Source organism: Brienomyrus brachyistius, chromosome 18 (genome assembly GCF_023856365.1).
Source record: "Brienomyrus brachyistius isolate T26 chromosome 18, BBRACH_0.4, whole genome shotgun sequence".
Lineage (NCBI taxonomy): Eukaryota > Metazoa > Chordata > Actinopteri > Osteoglossiformes > Mormyridae > Brienomyrus > Brienomyrus brachyistius.
The window spans coordinates 16,490,889-16,509,079 of NC_064550.1; the positions used below are offsets into that span (position 1 = coordinate 16,490,889).

Sequence of the window (18,191 nt, forward strand, 5' to 3'; positions counted from 1 at the left end):
CGTGAGAATGGGGGATGGTGAGCAGATGAAGCCTCTCAGGCGAAAGCTGACAAAGCACAGAGCAGACGTCTGTACAGCGCCTACGCACAAACCAACGATGAGTCAACAAGGACAACACACGTTAATCTAATGACGACTCAACCAAGTCTAATGGCAGGAAGCGCAAGCCAGCTAAGGAAAGGTGGACAGGGACTGTGAAAAGCTTAAAGTTCATGTGGTCTTTGACCTACCTCTGTTCCTGATCTTGTGTTTTTTTTTGGCCATCCCTCTCATAGCGTGACTCTGATCTCTGATGTCTTATGGTGTCGTCGGCATGTTTAATGACGTGCTGTTTAATAGCTAAAGTCACGCGCCACTTTTTGTTTTTTTAGAAATTGAGGCGAAGGAGGCATGCGACTGGCTGCGAGCGGCGGGATTTCCCCAGTACGCCCACCTGTACGAAGGTAAGCGCTGCCCCCCGGCTGTTCTGCATCACCTCATCGCTGTCTGGTCCTGTGCAGCTGGTGAGCAGCGTCTTTCTGAAATCATAGGACACGTTCCTCCCTCTACTGTAAGCAATGTGATGCAAAGGAAAGGTGTAGCTAAAGCCAACCATTCTATACAATCTACCAAATCCCCAGAAAAACTTTAATAAAGGAAAGACGGGCTGACTTTTTCAGCTGCTTCTTGTATTTTGAATATTGTGATTCCTTGTCCTCCCCCATGCAGCATGCACACTATGTGACAGGCCTAGTGCCCCCGATTCCTGAGTATACAGCAGTCTTCCATCCGGAAAAATGGAGACCCTAAACATTGGCCCAGTTTACTATGTAGAACAGATCATTCTGCGGCTGTTATAGACAGAAAAAAGATCTCCACCTTCAAGTGCTGAGCACTGAGCCAGCACTAAGCAAGAAGCGTAAAAGCTGATGTAGTATTGCTGAGGAAAAAAAGTAATGACAGATCGAGGCCGGCCTTTCATCACAGTTATCATTTTTGGGAGAAAACAGGCAGCCTCCCCCCGCACCTTATCTGGAATGGAATGACCCACTTTGCTGCAGAGTACACTGCATTTACACTGCAAGCTGGGCCTGCTTCCAGCTTGCTCTGGGGAAGGGGGGCGTTGAGAGCTATTTCCAGGCTTGAGTTACTACTCAATGGGGGGGGGGGGCATGGGAAAAGGCCTTTGTTGACCGCAGGCCCTCTTTGTAGACCACGCTGACCTCCTGTGCCCAGGCTGGTCAGTGGGTCATGGGTTTATGGGTTTTTCCACCAGGAATTATGGGTAAAAATGCAGCGGAGGTGGCCAATAGTTTTCACCCGTGCTCACATTAATTTACTTGTCTGTCTGTATACGTTTCCATGCAAAATAAAATGTTTCCGGGAAGTTGAGCTTTTAAGAGGCCCCATGAAGGACTGAGCTGGCATTTACGGTGTTTAGCTAAGCCGAGACATATTCGGAAAAGATCCGGAACCACAAAGACCAGAACGACAGCCGTCTAAAAATGACTGCACATGGGTTAGAGGCTGTGAGGCCCAGTGGTCCCGGCTCATTCTTCTTGACTCACAGACGGATCTCCTGAGGATAGGAGTCACTCAGCAGATACCCGTGTAGAAGCTCAGCCCCCTGAAGAGTGTCTCTGTCTTGTCCTTTCAGATTCCCAGCTTCCCATCGATATCTCCTCCGTTAAAAGAGATCATGATTTCCTGGACAAGGATCTGGTCGAGCCTCTCTGCCGGTAAGGATGTGAGCAGAACATGAGTTACGAGATCATGTGCGTCAGCGCCAGTTCCGTCCGTTTTGGGCTAAGAGACAGGGGTGGGAGGTGTGGGAGGGGGTGCCGGATTTGTGGAAGTCCTCCCACATTCCTTCCAGTGCCATGTATGTGCCGGCTGTCATTCGAACCTGTTCCCACGACCCAACTAGAATTTTACAGCCGTGGATTTCACTAGAAACCATTACTGTAAAATTAGCAGAAAGTTTTCTGGAAAAGGATATCAGAATTCAAAGTGAAATAAATGTCCAAAAGCCTCTGACTGCTTATGCTGCTCAGGGTCGTGAGGGGGGGGGAGGGGGAGTGGAGTGGGGACTAAAACCTATGCATAGGGCAAAAAGCTGGGATACACCCTGGACAGGATGTGTTCTAGTAATTGTGTATATTAAAACAAATGTGGCGCTAATCAGTGACATTTTTCCGGATATGACACTTATGTCTGAAATCCTCGGTACACCAGAGGATGGGAATTGTCTATTAGATGGTTTGTTTTCCTGTGAGAAATTTGATCTTTTTACGTTAAAGGAATGTATATTTTTCCTTTTACTGTATGATTAATTTCTCTCTGCCCATTATTACGTCTCTACTGCGGTGTTAGAGAAATAAAACATTTAAAGGCATTTATCTGGAGCTTAAATTTCATCTTTTTGCGGCAAGAATCCAAATCTGTATTCCCAATGTGGAAACGGGGTGAAGTGACCCAACCGTCCACAAGGGGGTGCACTTCCACTTTGCGTTTACCATCCCCGAGTCCCGCACATAACAGACCGGGCAGGAGGCCGGGAAGGCTTTGCACTTCCACCTTATCGGTGTGACTTCTCTCTTCATGCTGCCCCCGAGGTGTGAGATGAGGGTCCCCGCCTCGTCCACTTACCGGCATAATCAGTGCCCTTGCCCAAGCCAGACTCGTGACCACCCCCCCCCCCCCCCGCACCTCATGGAGTAGCACCACTGGGTTACAGCATCTTTCTCTTTGATCTCAACCTGCTCCCTCTGCCTGACGCTCTGATCTGGGAGTCAAAGGGCCAAGCAGCCTCAGGGTAGCCCCCGGCAGGAGTTTAACAGATGTTGAGATGGGGGGCGGAGCCTGTAGGCAGGAGCCCCCCCCCCCCCCCCCATCTACACAGAGCTCCTGCCCCTCTGCATCAGGGCTGCCCTGTGCAGTTATTTCCCCCTGTGTCTCACACCACATTTTCAGTTTGATCATCCTTTCGGCAGTTGAATGAAATTTGCAGTGGTAAAAGGACACAGTCCGACCAGCAAACGCTATACTTTGGCCAGATTCAGTCAGTCAGTGTCCTTGTATTCAATTTGCGTGGGATGATGTGCTTCTATTTCCTTACATGTCGCAAGGAATAATAACAACAGGAAATTGCTGTTGGTGTTGTTGGAGATTTTGGGAGGGGGGGGGATTGGCTGGAGTTGACTGAGTTCACCGGGGAGGTTTGCCAGGGGTGTGTTTTAAGGAAAAGCAGCTGTCCCAGAGAAATGCCAGCTGGGATTCGTACCCCTCGAATCATGAGCGTTTTTTTGATGAGTTTAAACAATTCGTGATGTCACTGTGATGTGAGTGTGATGGTTTGGGGGAGGGGGAGGGGCCAGACTTCACTCCCGTCGTGTAAGGCAGCCTGAGCAGAATGTTAGAGTAGAATTCTCTGGTGTTGACATCACAGAGGGGGCGGAGTCTCGCCTCCCCTGTCGTCCTTGGGCCCCAGGATAAACAGTGTCACTGAACCCCAGCCGCCAAGCTGCCGGCAGCCAATCGGATGGCACGCAGCCCAGGGCGGCAGACCACTTAGCCGCCTCCGTCGAGTTTAGGCGCAGCAGAACACAGAGAGCCTGCATTACGAGGGCCTGGCTGGCTTTGGGGGGCTTTTCAGGAAGCAGGAGGACTATGCAAGGAGCCGAGCGAAGTGGACAGGAATGGGCTCCATCGTCTACCAGGCTGAACATGCTCACTTTCTCTCTTCCAGACGACTTAACACCCTGAACAAGTGTGCCTCTATGAAACTGGACGTCAGCCTTCCCAAGAAGAAAGTAAGTGCAGATCTACCTGACTCTACTGCATAATGACTTATGGTTCTGTTGAAGAGGTCATGCTGTGATTTTAACAACATGTGTTCTTCTCCAGTTTGGAAAGCAAATGTAGTGGTTGTTCTTGCTGAGAGATTTGTTGTGGGTAGTGTGGGCAGCCCAGCCCGTTACCCAGTTAGGCCTACAGATGTCCTCCCACCTCCTCGCTATCTCTGCAATCTGAAGTTGGTTCCTTCTCCAGAAAGGCTCTTCGTGAGGTTTATTCGAGTGTCGGGTTTCCGCCGCAGCTGTGATGGCCGGGCTTACAGAGGAGTACTGATGTCTGGCCTCCTGGGAAGTTCTGGAGCATTAACGTGCTGTCGGGCTTCTGAAGCTTCTTAAAACAAGTGCTTTGGCCATGTTTCATTTCTGATGTGGTGGGGGGGGGGGGGGGGGGGACGAGGAGGGGGGACGAGGAGGGGCGACATCTGGGCCCCTAACCCTTTTATCCTGTTAAACCAGTTTGGAGGACACTTAAGAATGTTTCCATTGTTATGTCTGAGTTGATTTTGTGATCACTGCCCCTGTTTTATTTGGCTGAAGAATGTTGATTTGGTTGGATTTATTACAATGCTTGGGTGGGTGTATCACAATCGGCGCCGGGCATTTCAGGCCCAATAACTGCAAATCCAGACCAAGATTTTGTTTCTACCAACCAATTGAGCATGAAATGCCCAACACTGATTACAAAAGATGTGATCTTTTATCTAAGGATGCCCTGTTCCTTCATGTCTGCTCTAATGCAGCACATAGTTTTGAAACCCCAATTAGCAGAACGATCAATCTGAAATTACCCACAACCACGTACCTTATTATAGAAAAACAGACAGACAGGGCTTGACTCTGGTTTTCTTGTCTAAGTTCAGCCAGAGCTGGGATATGATTTGCTGTATATCTTTCATTATGTTGCCTGTCTGTGGATGGTGGTCGGTGCGCAGTGCTTGCTTACTGGAAGTCCTCTCTGAAAAGTGTACTCCCATAACCGCTGGCTGTTGGAGGGAAGCATTTTGACCACTGTGCTGCCGCTCACAGCAGTTACCATGGTAACGTCTCCCATCAGTATTTCATAGCCCTACACGGCCTTGACCGCCAGACCCATGGGGTTGCAGTAGACGTTGAGTGTGCAGTAGGAGCCGCTGGAGAAACTGTGCTGACCCTTAGCCTAGTTTGAGTTTGACTTTGCACTCAAGCTCGTTATTTGTTTCTGTTGTTGACTTAGCGGTTGGAAAATATACTGTTGCTGCTAATTATGCGACTGAGGTATGTAGGATCGGATGACCACCAACTCAGCTTTGCATCTGACCACATTTCTGACCACTTTCCTCAAAAAAAAAAAAACCTACAGAGCGAAGACTCAGATGAAGAAGATCAGCTGGCGATCAGCAACCGATGGACGTTTGAGTGGAGCAGTCGCCGGTGGTCGAGGCTGCAGGACATCGACTGCATCCTGGAAGGCGAGGAGGGGGCATGTCCCAGAGGCCTGGAGGCGGAGCTGCAGGGGGCAGGCAGTCGGGAGAGCGTGCTAACAGACCTGAGCGAGCCGGAGGTGTCGTCACTGCATAGTGGGAGCAGCGGCGGCAGCAGGAGTGGAGATCTGGCCACCCTAAGGCCTGCCCGCTCCGCCTCAGCCTCCATCATGCCTCACCCCAGCTCTTTGGCACCGTCCCCAATGTCCGACGACCGGCTACGGTACAGCTCTCTGCCCTCCAAAAGCAGCCGGCATGGCCGGACACGCGCCAAAGACTTCCTGCGCCGCATGGAGACGTTGCGTTCCCGGCGGTCCTCTTCAGGGAAGGCTGCCCGCAAAACCCCGACCATCAGCGGGCCTGTCCTTCAGTATGAGCCTGAAAGCCTCCGTGTGCTGCAGTGTGTAGAGATTGCCAACGGCGACGTGGCTGCGCCGGAGGTGAACGGGAGTAGCGGCCTGCACTCCCAGTCCAGCTGCAGCACCAGCAGCACGCCCAGCCTGAAACCACAGCGGGCCCTCCACAAACGCAGTGGCGTCTACCTGGAAGACCTGGATGTGCTCGCTGGCGCCCCCGTGAGGAAGACTGCCGAGCAAGGTCGCCGGAGCGAGTGCCGCTCCTATGAGGACCTAGTGGTGCACATCCCCAAGGACCACAAGCCGGGTACCTTCCCCAAGGCACTCTCCGTAGAGAGCCTGACGCCCACCCCTGGCACCACCGTGAGCTCTGGCTGGCGGCCCGATGTCCGGCAGCACCGGGACCTGCCTCCTATCTCCCGGCTCTGTCCACGGGGCAGCCGCGCCAGCGTCTACGACAATGTCCCCAGCTCCCACCTATACGCCAGCACCGGGGACCTGATGGACCTGGAGAAGGAGGACTTGTTCCCGCAGCTGGACGACATCCTGCAGCATGTCAACGGCCTGCAGAAGCTGGTCAACAACTGGTCCCGGAGCGTCCTGCCTGACGGTGAGGCCCGGCGCAACTCTGCCAGCCAGGTCACACTGGACGGAGAGGGGAGCTTAGCGCTGGAGGGCCGGACCACGCCCAGTGACCTGGACAGAGACGGCATTTCACTTAATGACACGGACTCCAGTGGGACGAGGGAGAGGAGGGATTCTGGCGTCGGGGCCTCGCTCACCAGACCTAGCCGGTGAGTGGTGGTCAGTCGTGGCAAAGTGAGGCTTTCCATACGCTTGCCTAACTGACATGCTGCCATGTGACTTGTTAGTGTTGTCATTTTCTATTTGACGCCCACATGCACGCATTGAAGTTCAGCCTCCTCCCTTGTCCACAGCCTGCGGTGGCCCAGCTTCAGAATCTCCTGCCACCTCGGCCAATCCAGTGCCTCATTGCAGATCAACAGCCAATCAGTAGGCCAGCTCTGCTTGCTGCAGAAGTTCTCACTCCTGCGCCTCACTGCCATCATGGAGAAATTCTCCATGTCCAACAAACATGGATGGACCTGGTGAGTCAGACTAGTGTGATTGATGTGAAGTGATGTGTAGCTCGGTGGGTTAAGACGTTGTGCCTGTGATCAGAAGGTTGCAGGTTTACATCCCGTAGCTGGCAGAGTGGTTTCACTGTTGGGCTTTTGATCAAGGCCCTTAACCCCCAGTTGCTCTAGGGATTGGCTGAGCCGTCTGCTAAATATTTGGAAGTTGCGGAAAGGCAGAGTTTGGGCTGGAATTAACAAGAAAATAGGAGAGATAAATGGGTTAAGTTTCCATACAGGAACATAGAAGGACTTCAAGGTTTCCCTCTGTGTGGGGTTTTGACCTCATTTAGCTTCTGATTCACATTTCACCCCCCCCCACATTCACTGATGAACGTCTGCAGTTATGCTGACATCATCCAGCAGAACATTCTCTACCTGGTGCCCTCTTGTGGGGATTGTTGGGAGTGCTTTACGCAGCTTGGCTTCCACCTTCTGGCTTGACAAACACGGGGTGTGGGTGTGTGGATCCTCCTGCCTGTGTGTGTGTGTGCGCATGCATACGCACACTATATACATACACTCCCCGGGTTACGATGGGGTCAGGGTTAGAACAAACCTATCGTATGCCGATAACATCATAAAGTGAAAATGCATTTTAATACAGTACACCTAACCTAACAAACACCATAGCCTAGCCTAGCTTACCTTAAACATGTTTAGAACACTTACAATACCCGACAGCTGGGCAAAGTCATTAACACAAAGCCTGTTTTATAATAAAGTGTTGAATATCTCATATCATTTATTGACTAATGTGCTGAAAGTGAAAAAAATTGTACCCATCGTGAAGTCAAAATACCAAACGCAGCGCATTGTAACCCCAGGAGCATCTGTGTGCCTGTTTCTGTTATTCGTATTTCGCTCATTGTTTGACGTGCGTCTGTAAACACTGGGGACGGTGGCCGTGGGCGAGTGCCTCACTGGATGGGTATGTGTATTAGGGAGGCTGTCAGGCTCCTGAACGCCACATAAAGACGGCCGGCTCTGGCCTACAGGGCCCCTTTTTCCATTTTATCTTTTTTCATTAAAGCTCATAAAAGCAGACCGTCTGGACGCCTAGGAGGCTATCAGGAAGCCTGGGGTCAGGCAGGGTGGGGAGCAGCGCCAGCCCTGGATGGAAGGGCTGTTATCTGGCTTCCATAAACACACACTTGCACGTAGTTAAACACAGTCTTTTAAACGTGACACCGTCTGTGCCGTCTGTGGGAGAACACAAGGGTCCTGGAGCTCACTGTGAGATGATTCCTCCTCAGGTCGGTGCCCAAGTTCATGAAGAGGATGAAGGTGCCGGACTACAAAGACAAAAATGTCTTTGGGGTCCCGCTGATCATCCATGTGCAGCGGTCTGGGCAGCCACTGCCTGTCAGCCTTCAGCAGGCTCTGCATTACCTAAGGAGTCAGTGTCTGGACCAGGTGAGTCCCGAGTCCGGCTCAGAACTGCTGCAGCAGGCTCCTCTTTTCAATTAACTTAATTTCATTTCTGTTTAAATCAGATAGGTTTATTCAATTAATTCAATTCAATTAATTTCATTTCAGTTCGTTTCAATTCAGTTTTGTTCATTTCAGTTCTATTCAATTCAGTTTTCTTTTCATTTCATTTCATACAAGAGGACAAAGGAACAAGAGGCTTTTCCTGGGGTCGCAAAACAGTGCAAAAGAGTGGCAGCATATTGGGAAAAATAACACAAAAAGGGAGTAACACAGTGCAGTGTGATGTGTAGTGTAGTGCAGTGAAGTGTAGTGCAGTGTAGTGTAAAAATATATCATACAGTATGTACAGTAACAGGGGCATCATCATGCCTATTTTCGGGTTCTTTTGCTGCCATAAAATGTTTTTTAGCCACCCCCATATATGTGTATTTATTGGCTTAAGACATGAGTAGCTTTTTATATTATATTTGTTCCATCGCCCCTCCCAGTAAAGACTGTCCGTTCATTTCTAACTACGCCCCTGCACAGCAGTGTTAAATATTGCAATGCAGCAGAGCGTTAAAGAACATTAAAGAAATTAAAAACACAACAAGAAAACACAGAGTTAATCAGCGGTTGGTTGGAGGTCAATGAGCCGGGATTCAGGTGATGAGGGAGGTGTGCAGATCACAGGTCATGCCTTCAATCTGGAGGAAAACCTTTAGGGTTCGGATTTCCCATCTGGGCTGGTCCAGAAGGGGTGGCTTCTTTTTTTTCGTTTGTTTACACTGTTTCACTCCAGTGGCCTGTACTGCAAAGCGGGGTTACTGGCTTATCGGGGTAACCTGTCGGATTTAAGGTAGCACAGCTTAAATGGACTTCATATTCGTTCGCTTGCATTTTGCCCAGACCACCTTAAATCCAACAAGTGACCCCGATAAGCCGGTGACCCGGCTTCACAGTACAGGCCCCTGAAAGTGAACTGCGTGCATTACAACACTCATCTTTATACTCTTTTCATGCTCCATTTAATTAAGTGGACAGGGAACAACAAAGAAATCATGTAGCTTGTATTTGTGCAGTAAGTTGTAAATGAGGCAGTAGACTGTGAATGAGCTCTCATCCTGAATCCCAAGCCCAGGATTGAGGTCTTCGAAAACGTAAACCCACGCTAACCCTAAGAAATGCAGCAGCGTCACTTCCCTCTCTCGGTACTGCTGTATGGATCACCGGCATTCCCCCGTAACGTCGACCCTATCTGCATGCTTTTTTTCAGGTGGGGCTTTTCCGCAAGTCGGGGGTAAAGTCGCGGATCCAGGCACTGAGGCAGATGAACGAGAGCTCCCCCGAGCACGTGGACTACGAGGAGCAGTCGGCCTACGACGTGGCGGACATGCTGAAGCAGTTCTTCAGAGACCTACCCGAACCTTTGCTCACCAGCAAGCTGGGCGAGACCTTTCTGCACATCTACCAGTGTGAGCATCAGAACGGCCTGCGGCTGTGGATCGTTTTTGGGAAACGCTTTTCTGTGCATTCTCCAGCGCAACAAAACAGCACGTGTCTGAAATATACATGGCGAGACCAGCATCTATTAAATAAACTCAGTCTACATGTGCAGTCTTTAATTTGGGGGGGTTGCCTCCCAGGTGATTTTCTCACACCTTTGGTCTGTGTCTGGGGGTCTCGTGCCTGGGGAGGTGCTCAACATGTGCGTTTTCACTTGGCCGACTCGCAGGGATCGTAATAACAACCACCTGTGGCTTCTTTCATCTCCCCCTGCTTTCATCCTGTCCCCTCCCCCGCTAACGCGTACTCACTACCATTCACATTCCACTCTCGTCCCACCCCCTGGCCCCCCGTACAGACGTACCCAAGGAGCAGCGACTCCAGGCAGTGCAGGCCGCCATCATGCTGATGTCGGACGAGAACCGCGAGGTGCTGCAGGCCCTGCTGTGCTTCCTGAGTGATGTCACTTCCTCTGTGGGGGAGAACCAGATGACTCCCATGAACATCGCTGTGTGCTTGGCACCCTCGCTTTTTCACCTCAACATCCTGAAGAAGGACAACCTGTCACCACGGTAATACCCCGAATACAAGACAGTCAGGGACGGATTATGGGTTGTGTGGGCCCCTGGGCAAAACATTCACGTTCGCGTCAAGGGCCCTTGGCAGCCAAACACCCTCCCTATAGGATCAGGGGCCCTTGTAGACAGAGGATCAAAGAATGTAGGCCCTCTAAAATAGACAAACGAAAATACATTGTTGATAAGCGTTGCAAATTGTTTTGGGCTAGGGGCCCCACGGGCCCCCTGCACCCCAAGGACCCCTGGGCAGCGGCCCCGCTGGCCCGGTCCGTAATCCGCCCCTGAAGACAGTCACCCAGACCTGCTCTCTTTATCTGTTAAACTGATCCTGAAAGTAAGTGTACGTTTATACAATATGACGTAAGAACATATGCAAATTAGCAGTAACAGGATAACTAACAGGAATTTCATCTTTTCTCCAAAAAGTTATTGATGTCTAGTTGGATGGCTAGATGAACACTGCTTTGGTTCCCAAACCTCTCCTCCGGAGCACCTCAGCTGTTCCATGTACTCGCTAAATTTCTCCACCAGCTCAATTAATTAATTAACTTAAAATAACTCAATGATGTATTGATGAGCCAAACATGACATGCTAGTGGTCGAGTCAAAAAATACATGGGTGCATTGGATGGTTGCTGCAGATACTGGGGTGATTTTAGGGGAGGTTTTGAAATGGCTAAGCTGACACACTTTCACAGGCATAATAGCATAGTTTGACACCAACATAACGATCATTTAAAGATCATTTTCTGTGACTGCGTCAGCCTTTCGTATAGAGCAAAGCAGCACACCACACCCAGCCACTACTGAAGGTCGGCTCTCACGAGGCGCAGTCACGACACACCTCTTGCTGCAGCTGCAGTCTGCTCCTTAAAGACGCCGGCTTTTATGGGGTCATGCTGTGTGCAAACAAACTGTCCCCTATCATTAAACCACTAATGAAGCTGCTGATGGTTTTGCTTTTGGGTGGGTAGGAGGGGCTGTTGACGGGGATCAAAGTCAGGACGCATGCTGTCGTGACGAACAGAGGTCAGGTGTGTGTGTTGGTGGGGGGGGGGGTCACATGTTGATGTAACTGGAATACACATGCACCCCCCTTTCTCGAGTATCGACGCTCCTCTACTTACAACGGAGTTACATTCTGAACGGCCGTTGAGATGTTCGTAAGTCGTTATTGATCATCACTTTATGGGTATACGCAAGTACACAGAACTAGCATGCCGGGAGTACGCACGCTACGCTGCTGCGCGGCGGGAGTAGTGGCCAGAAGTCGTACTGGGCGGAACTGGGCAGCAGAAAATGTTGCGGACAGGAAGCGGGAGCCCAACGAACACAATTTGGACTTACAGTCGTTCGTATGTCTGAAAGTTTGTAAGTTGAAAGTTCATAAGTACTGATTTCAAACCCCCCCCACTCCCCCAACTCCACTTTTTTCAGAGCCATGCAGAAGAAGTATGCCACAGGGCGACCAGACCAGAAGGACCTGAATGAGAACATGGCTGCCACCCAAGGGCTGGCCCATATGATCACTGACTGTGTCCGCCTGTTCGAGGTGAGGAACCCCTGCCCTACTCTGTCCCAGCCCAGTCCGTGGGGACCCCCAGACAGCCCACCTTTTTGCTCCCTCCCAGCTCACAAAAACATGAACTGTCTGTAGGTTCCCGAGAACCGGATTGGGGAACTCTGCTCAAGGGGTGAATGAGCGTACATGTGGCATTCTTTTCTAACCCACCACTCTCCAGGTGCCCCATGAGATGGTGGCGCAGTCGCGTAACTCGTATGTGGAGGCGGAGATGCCACTGCCCACCGTGGAGGAGCTGTGTGGGCCCCGGGAGGGCAGTGAGGCCTACTGCCAGGGCCGCATGGAGATCCTGCTGCAGGAGCTGCTCAGAGAGGCCCGAGACAGGTCCAAGGCCTGGGTATCCTGTCCCTCCAGCGACGGCGCGGAGCTGTCCTACAGGAAGGTGGGGCGCTGTCCCGGCGTGCGAGGAGATGACCTTGTGGAAACACACATACACAGCCAGAGCCTCTCTTAAGGGGGGACTAGTGGAAGTGCTTCATCAAGCTTCATTTGGCCATCACCAGTTATCTCATGATTGCTGTCTTTGTGATTTAAGGTTTTGCCTTATTTTTTTCTGTTATGTTTTAATGATTATAAAGTTTTATATGTAACTAGCTGGTTGCTAGTTAACATGCTGGCATAGACACATAGATTAACACAGCCTCATTATAATGAAGAATGCATAATAATCAGTTGAGTCACAGTCACATAGTACTGTTTACTTGAAACCAAACCTTGGTTTGGATTTGTACTTTCTGGAACTAAACCTTCCACCTCTGTAACGGATTACGTTTGAGAGTAACTTCCCCAACACTGCTTTTTAGAGCATACTGCCCCTCCTTGCAGCCCACCCTTTAACTCCCTATTCTCCAACCCCTTCCTCCACCCCCCTCCCAGGTAGGGGACGGTAATCCCCTCCGGCGCTGGCGGGTCATGGTCGAGGTGGAGGCCCCGCCCTCTGTGGTGCTGAACCGCGTGTTACGTGAGCGCCACCTATGGGACGTGGACCTTCTGCAATGGAAGGTGAGGGAGACGCTGGACAGGCAGATGGAGGTTTTCCAGTACGCCATCAACAGCATGCCCCCACACCCCAGCCGCGACTTCGTAGTGCTCAGGTGAGTCAGTGGCTGGAGACTCACTGAAAGGCACTTGAGCACAGACTAGAGCTTAGTGATGCCCAAATGAAGCCCCATGAACCACTTGCTGTATTTTCTGGTTCCACTAGATGGTGCTCTCTGTTCAAAAAAAGGCTCAAAGTATGCCCCAAAGGAAATCAAGTGTGCCATCTAGTGGGCTCACAAAATACAGCAAATGGTTCATGAAGCTTTATTTAGCTATCACTACTGGAACCCCAGAACCTTATCTGTTCGTTACTGATGCAAACCTCATTGTTTGTCCCAGGACCTGGCGAACAGGTATGCCTAAGGGTGCATGTGCTCTGGTGTCCTTGTCTGTGGATCTCGAGGACTGCCCGGCTATGGGTGGGGTCCGCTGCGTTATTCTGGACTCGCATTTCCTGTTGGAACCGTGTGGAACGGGGAAGTCTCGCCTTACGCATATCTGCAGAGTTGACCTGAAGTGAGTAGACCTCGGTTTACTGGCCTCTGCAAAGCACAGCCATGACCCAAACTGATCCCTTAATTCACCTACACTCCTTAGTGAAAATTACCGCACCGCTGAGTTCAAATGAACAGTGACATGATCTGGTGACAGTGAAAAATACCAGTGTGCTTCACTGTTTCAATAAATTTCGATATGAGTGCTTCAAAGTTCAGGTACTTATTCATTTCCCATATGTCAGTAGTAAGAAATTGAATTCTGTGAGTAAATGTCTATTTCACCTAACAAATTCCACACGCTGCAGTATGTCTCTGTGGGTCTAGCCTCTGTGTCTGTGATCAGACTGTCATCGGTTTGAATCCCATGGTCGGCAGAGTAGCTGCAGCACCACTAGGCATGTGACCAATGCCCTTCACTCTCAAGATGCTCCTGGGCTTGTGGATAAATAGTTAACTCTGTGCTAAGACTCCAAGCTTTATCCTCACCTGTAAGCCACAGCAATTCCTATGCAGCTGTACCTAGAATAGTAATACCGTGTTTCCCAGAAAATGTGACAGGGTCTTATATTAATTTTTGATCCAAAAGACCCGTTTGGGCTTATTTTCACGGGATGTCTTATTTTCCCATGTACAACAAACTACAGTACATTTACCGGTATTCATGAACAAAAATCCACATTTATTCAAATACAGACATCATGTCATCTTCTAACCGCATCTTTCCATGTAAACACTCTAACGGTACATTTATTCATGAACAGAAATCCACTGTGTTTGCATTTATTCAAATATAGTCGTCATGTGATCCTCTTCTGGAACATCATCGTAAATCTCCAAGCTCCAAATTCCATCCTGAATATCTCGCAACGCAATTTCCTTTAGAACCAGAATTTCCTTCCTTTTTGTACTCATCTTGTCTGGGGGTCACAACATTATTTCCTGTTTACATATAATCGCATCTCATTCTAGTTACCATACAATCCATGGGATAGTAACTAGAGCTTAATTTTGGAGTAAAGCTTATATTATGAGCACCCTGAAAAATCACACTGGGGCTTATTTTCGGGGAAACACGCTACTTGGTTAGTCCCCATGGGATCCATTCTCTTTGCGCCTACCCCTTCTTGTTCCCCATGAGACACATAGGCAAGTGAGAGGTGGCTTCGGGGGGCCACAGCGCAGGGTCAGCCAACAGGTGGTACCCCAGGAGCTGGGGGTTAAGGGCCTTACTCAGGGGCCCAGTGGCAGCATCAGTCTACCAGCCCTGGGATTTAAACCAGTAACCTTCAGATCATGGGAAATCCTAACCCGCTGATCCACACACCAGCCCCCCCCACAAATGGCGATTAAAGTATGGCTTCATTGAGTATGTCAGCACAGGTTCACCATGTGCATGTTCCCTTTCAGGGGCAGGTCTCCGGAGTGGTATAATAAGGCTTTTGGCTACCTGTGCGCAGCCGAGGCAGCCCGCCTCCGCAACTCCTTCCAGCCGCTGGACTCTGATGGCCCCGAAACCAAGATCTGAGGCACGGGGACATTCTGAGGCGGGCTCCCATGGGCCCCAGGGTCAAAAATGCTGCTGGATGGGGGCCCCGAAAAGCCTGTCCCATGCTACAACGCTGATTCGCTGGAGCTGAGCCATTCACCATCATGCTGCAGTAACACTCTGTCTGCTTGACAGTCATCGCCAGTTAATTATCAACATTTATATGCTTCTTGTTGTTTTTATTATTGCTATTATTATTGTTGTTGTTATTAATGTTATTATTATTAATATTATTGTTGTAATTATAGATCTTGTCATTGTAATCTTAATTTATGATGTCTAGGACATTTGGCCATTTCAGAGCTTCTAAGAAGCATTTCTGTTTAATTCATTTTAAATACAAAACTATATATAAATATATAAATAAAATGTGTGTGTGCATCTGTGAATGTGCAGGTGTGTGGCTACATGCACACCAGACTCTATGTGCTCCATACGGGTAGGGGTTCCTCGCCCGCCCCTCCTTCCTGTTTGTAGTAAGCCACGCCCACTGCTGCATCAAAAGCGGCATGCGAGGCAGCGCTGTGAGCCCATTCTCTCGTGCTATTTTGTTGTGTGTCAATCAGAAGCAGGTCGGACTGAACACTGAAGCTCTGGTGTGTACTGGATGTGCTACTTAGCGGACAACAGGGTTTTCACTGAGAGGATTAAAACAAATATAAAATGCAAAAAGTATACAGCTGCAGTCTTTTTTGTGCACATATGCTGGGGTGGGATGGTGCTGCAGTGCGGTAGTCAGCACAGTTCCCTCACATATCTGTGACCTGGATTCAAGTCTTTGGCCGGGTTCTGTTTGTGTGGAGTTTGGAGGTTCTCTCTGTGTCCTCGTGGGGTCTCCCTCCACCCCCACGGTCCACAAACATGCTGAGGTTGAACAAAGTTACCAAATTCCCGTGTGTGTGAATGGTGTGTGAATGGGCCCTGTGATGGCTTGGCAGCTCCATCCTGGGTTGTCCCCTGCCTTGTACCCATAGATTCCAGACCCCCCCCCACAGCCCTGCATAGGATAACTGGTTACAGAAAATTTATGGATAAAAGACAGAAATGTCAGTATTTTTAATGGAGCCTTAAATTTTCAGTCTGGCCTGAATGATGGGCTGAGTGGTAAGGATACCAAAGTTAATGATCTGTGCCGGTCTTCTCTCCAATAACATGTCAGGAAGGATGATACTGCCTCATGTCATGGAATGTGGTTCTTTGGTATTTTAATAACAGTAGCTGTGGTACTGCAGGCATCATTAAAAATGTGTCATACCCAAAGTACCTTAAATTAAATCTCTTAAATCCACACGGCTCCTTTGCGGAGTTATTTTGCTTGTAGGTAACTCAGGATCATGTGTTGCCATTTACGGGCAAAACTCCATTGAAACAGGTAGCAGGTTGAGAAAATCAGCATGCATACTTGTGAAAAATGCTATTATTTTTGGCAGGTTTGTAACTCAGTCCAGCCGTATATTTCTTGCAGGTGGCCAAGCTTCATTGTCATTATTAGCATTGTAGTATTAATATTGGTATTTGGAGAGTGTAGGTCGAGGATTACGGTGTAAAAAACATAAAGATTTGTTTCCCAACCCAATCCTCGGGGACCTCGGACAGTCCACGTTTTTGCTCCCTCCTAGCCAATCAGGAATATCGAATACCTGGTACACGTGTGCTAGGAGCTGAGAGCGAGCAAAAACGTGGACTGTTTGGGGTTCCCGAGAACTGGGTTGAGAAACACTGACATAAAGCGTTCGCTTAACAGGGGATTCTGGTGGCGCCGCCAGGTGGCGACAGTACAATCGACACCTATATACTCTTGGGCAAATATCTGCGTTTCCTGAGTCAGCGAGGACGACCGCCGCAGACGCGAAACGGTCTTGTGTTTGACGCTGACAGAAATACATACGTAATACGAAAATAGGCATGGTTTAGGATTACATTATTATAACGAGTGCAAAGTAACAGGTAACATTTTACATATTTATTGCCGAGTCATCGTTTCATTGCTGGCCAGTTATATATCATTAGGTTGGTTGGAACATTAAACACCCTCAGCCACTGTGATGGAGGATTTGTGTGGGCTGAATTGAGAAATATCGACGTAAGTAGCGAATAGTGAAATTGTACTTCCATAAGCAAGATCAAAATAGCCCAAGAAACATGCTGTTATGGTTCTTACTGGGTTGCATTTTTTAACCGTTTCTTATTACATACATGTCGGTTGTTCAGACTTCCTACATTAATCTAATACCAAAATGTGACTAGTTGTACTTATTTCAAATACGTTTATGAAAGTATTTTAATTCATCGTTCAAAATAATTATGCCTACAGTTGATATTATGAGTAGATTTTTTTAATTCGACCTTTCATTCAAACTAACCCATCGAGACATTTCCGACGTTCATAAGATATGATGAACTATTTTCCCTGTTTCACCCAAGACTGGAACTGCAGCTGAAATGTTAAAATAAACGCTGTATGCAAAACGAGTCTTTTACCAATCTTATATGGAAACGATTGTGCCTACATACACATGCATTTGTGCCCCCGTGACCCTGTTCGGTATAAGCGGCAGGAAGACGGATGGGTAAATGTCTGTCCTTCTCATATACAGATCATAGTCCACCAGGTGGCCCCGTTTCACCACCAAACTGTAAATGGGAGCATCAGTCGGAAAATGAGTGCTTTCCATATTCCCCGAAATCTCTAACAGATTGATACAGGGGGATTTTTAAAAGAATACATTGCGAACATATTTCTATTTTGAAATCCGCGTTGCTGTCCCAAAGATCTATCAAAGCAAACGATCAATATGTGATCAACCGGTGGCTGAGTAAACAGAACATTGTAATAAGGAGAACGCACGGCGACCGCAGAGCATACTCATTTATTCTATGAAACTGATATGTATTTGGTATGCTTAAGTAACTCCACGGAGTGGATAAATGTCATGAAAGCAAGTGCCATGCAGACTGTCGCTGTGTGTTTTCTTAATGAACCTTAGATTGATTCGGTTTTTCATGCAGTTTCTGCCTCTGAAGATAAGGCGGCAATGTACGTCGTGTTTTAGGTCAACTGCACAGGTGAATTTGAATTGCCAGACGGGTCTGAATGAACCCATCAAAGGGACTTGCGTGAGGCTGGAGCCTCCTCTGCTGGAAAACGAAGGAACTGCACGCCTTGCTGTGATCCTGTACTGCAGTAGGAAACAGAGAAGCACGGGTATGATACATAAGGCTACTTTTTATTCTGTTCACATT

The 18,191-nt window shown here is 48.9% G+C and overlaps 1 protein-coding gene across 5 annotated transcripts in view; it reads left to right on the plus strand.

Annotated features, from left to right (window-relative positions):
• stard13a (StAR-related lipid transfer (START) domain containing 13a) overlaps window positions 1-15,620 on the plus strand; it is a 64,818-nt gene extending 49,198 nt beyond the window's left edge. For all 5 annotated transcript variants that reach the window (XM_048982774.1, XM_048982776.1, XM_048982778.1 and 2 more), the window contains 13 exons: window positions 372-443; window positions 1,637-1,718; window positions 3,728-3,791; window positions 5,173-6,443; window positions 6,588-6,758; window positions 8,042-8,201; window positions 9,475-9,673; window positions 10,063-10,276; window positions 11,720-11,834; window positions 12,025-12,246; window positions 12,741-12,958; window positions 13,245-13,421; window positions 14,810-15,620. In XM_048982774.1, the coding sequence (XP_048838731.1) occupies window positions 372-443; window positions 1,637-1,718; window positions 3,728-3,791; window positions 5,173-6,443; window positions 6,588-6,758; window positions 8,042-8,201; window positions 9,475-9,673; window positions 10,063-10,276; window positions 11,720-11,834; window positions 12,025-12,246; window positions 12,741-12,958; window positions 13,245-13,421; window positions 14,810-14,927 (3,083 nt within the window). In that variant the 3' untranslated portion in view covers window positions 14,928-15,620. The remainder of the gene's footprint in view (window positions 1-371; window positions 444-1,636; window positions 1,719-3,727; window positions 3,792-5,172; window positions 6,444-6,587; window positions 6,759-8,041; window positions 8,202-9,474; window positions 9,674-10,062; window positions 10,277-11,719; window positions 11,835-12,024; window positions 12,247-12,740; window positions 12,959-13,244; window positions 13,422-14,809) is intronic.
• Window positions 15,621-18,191: the final 2,571 nt, after the last annotated feature.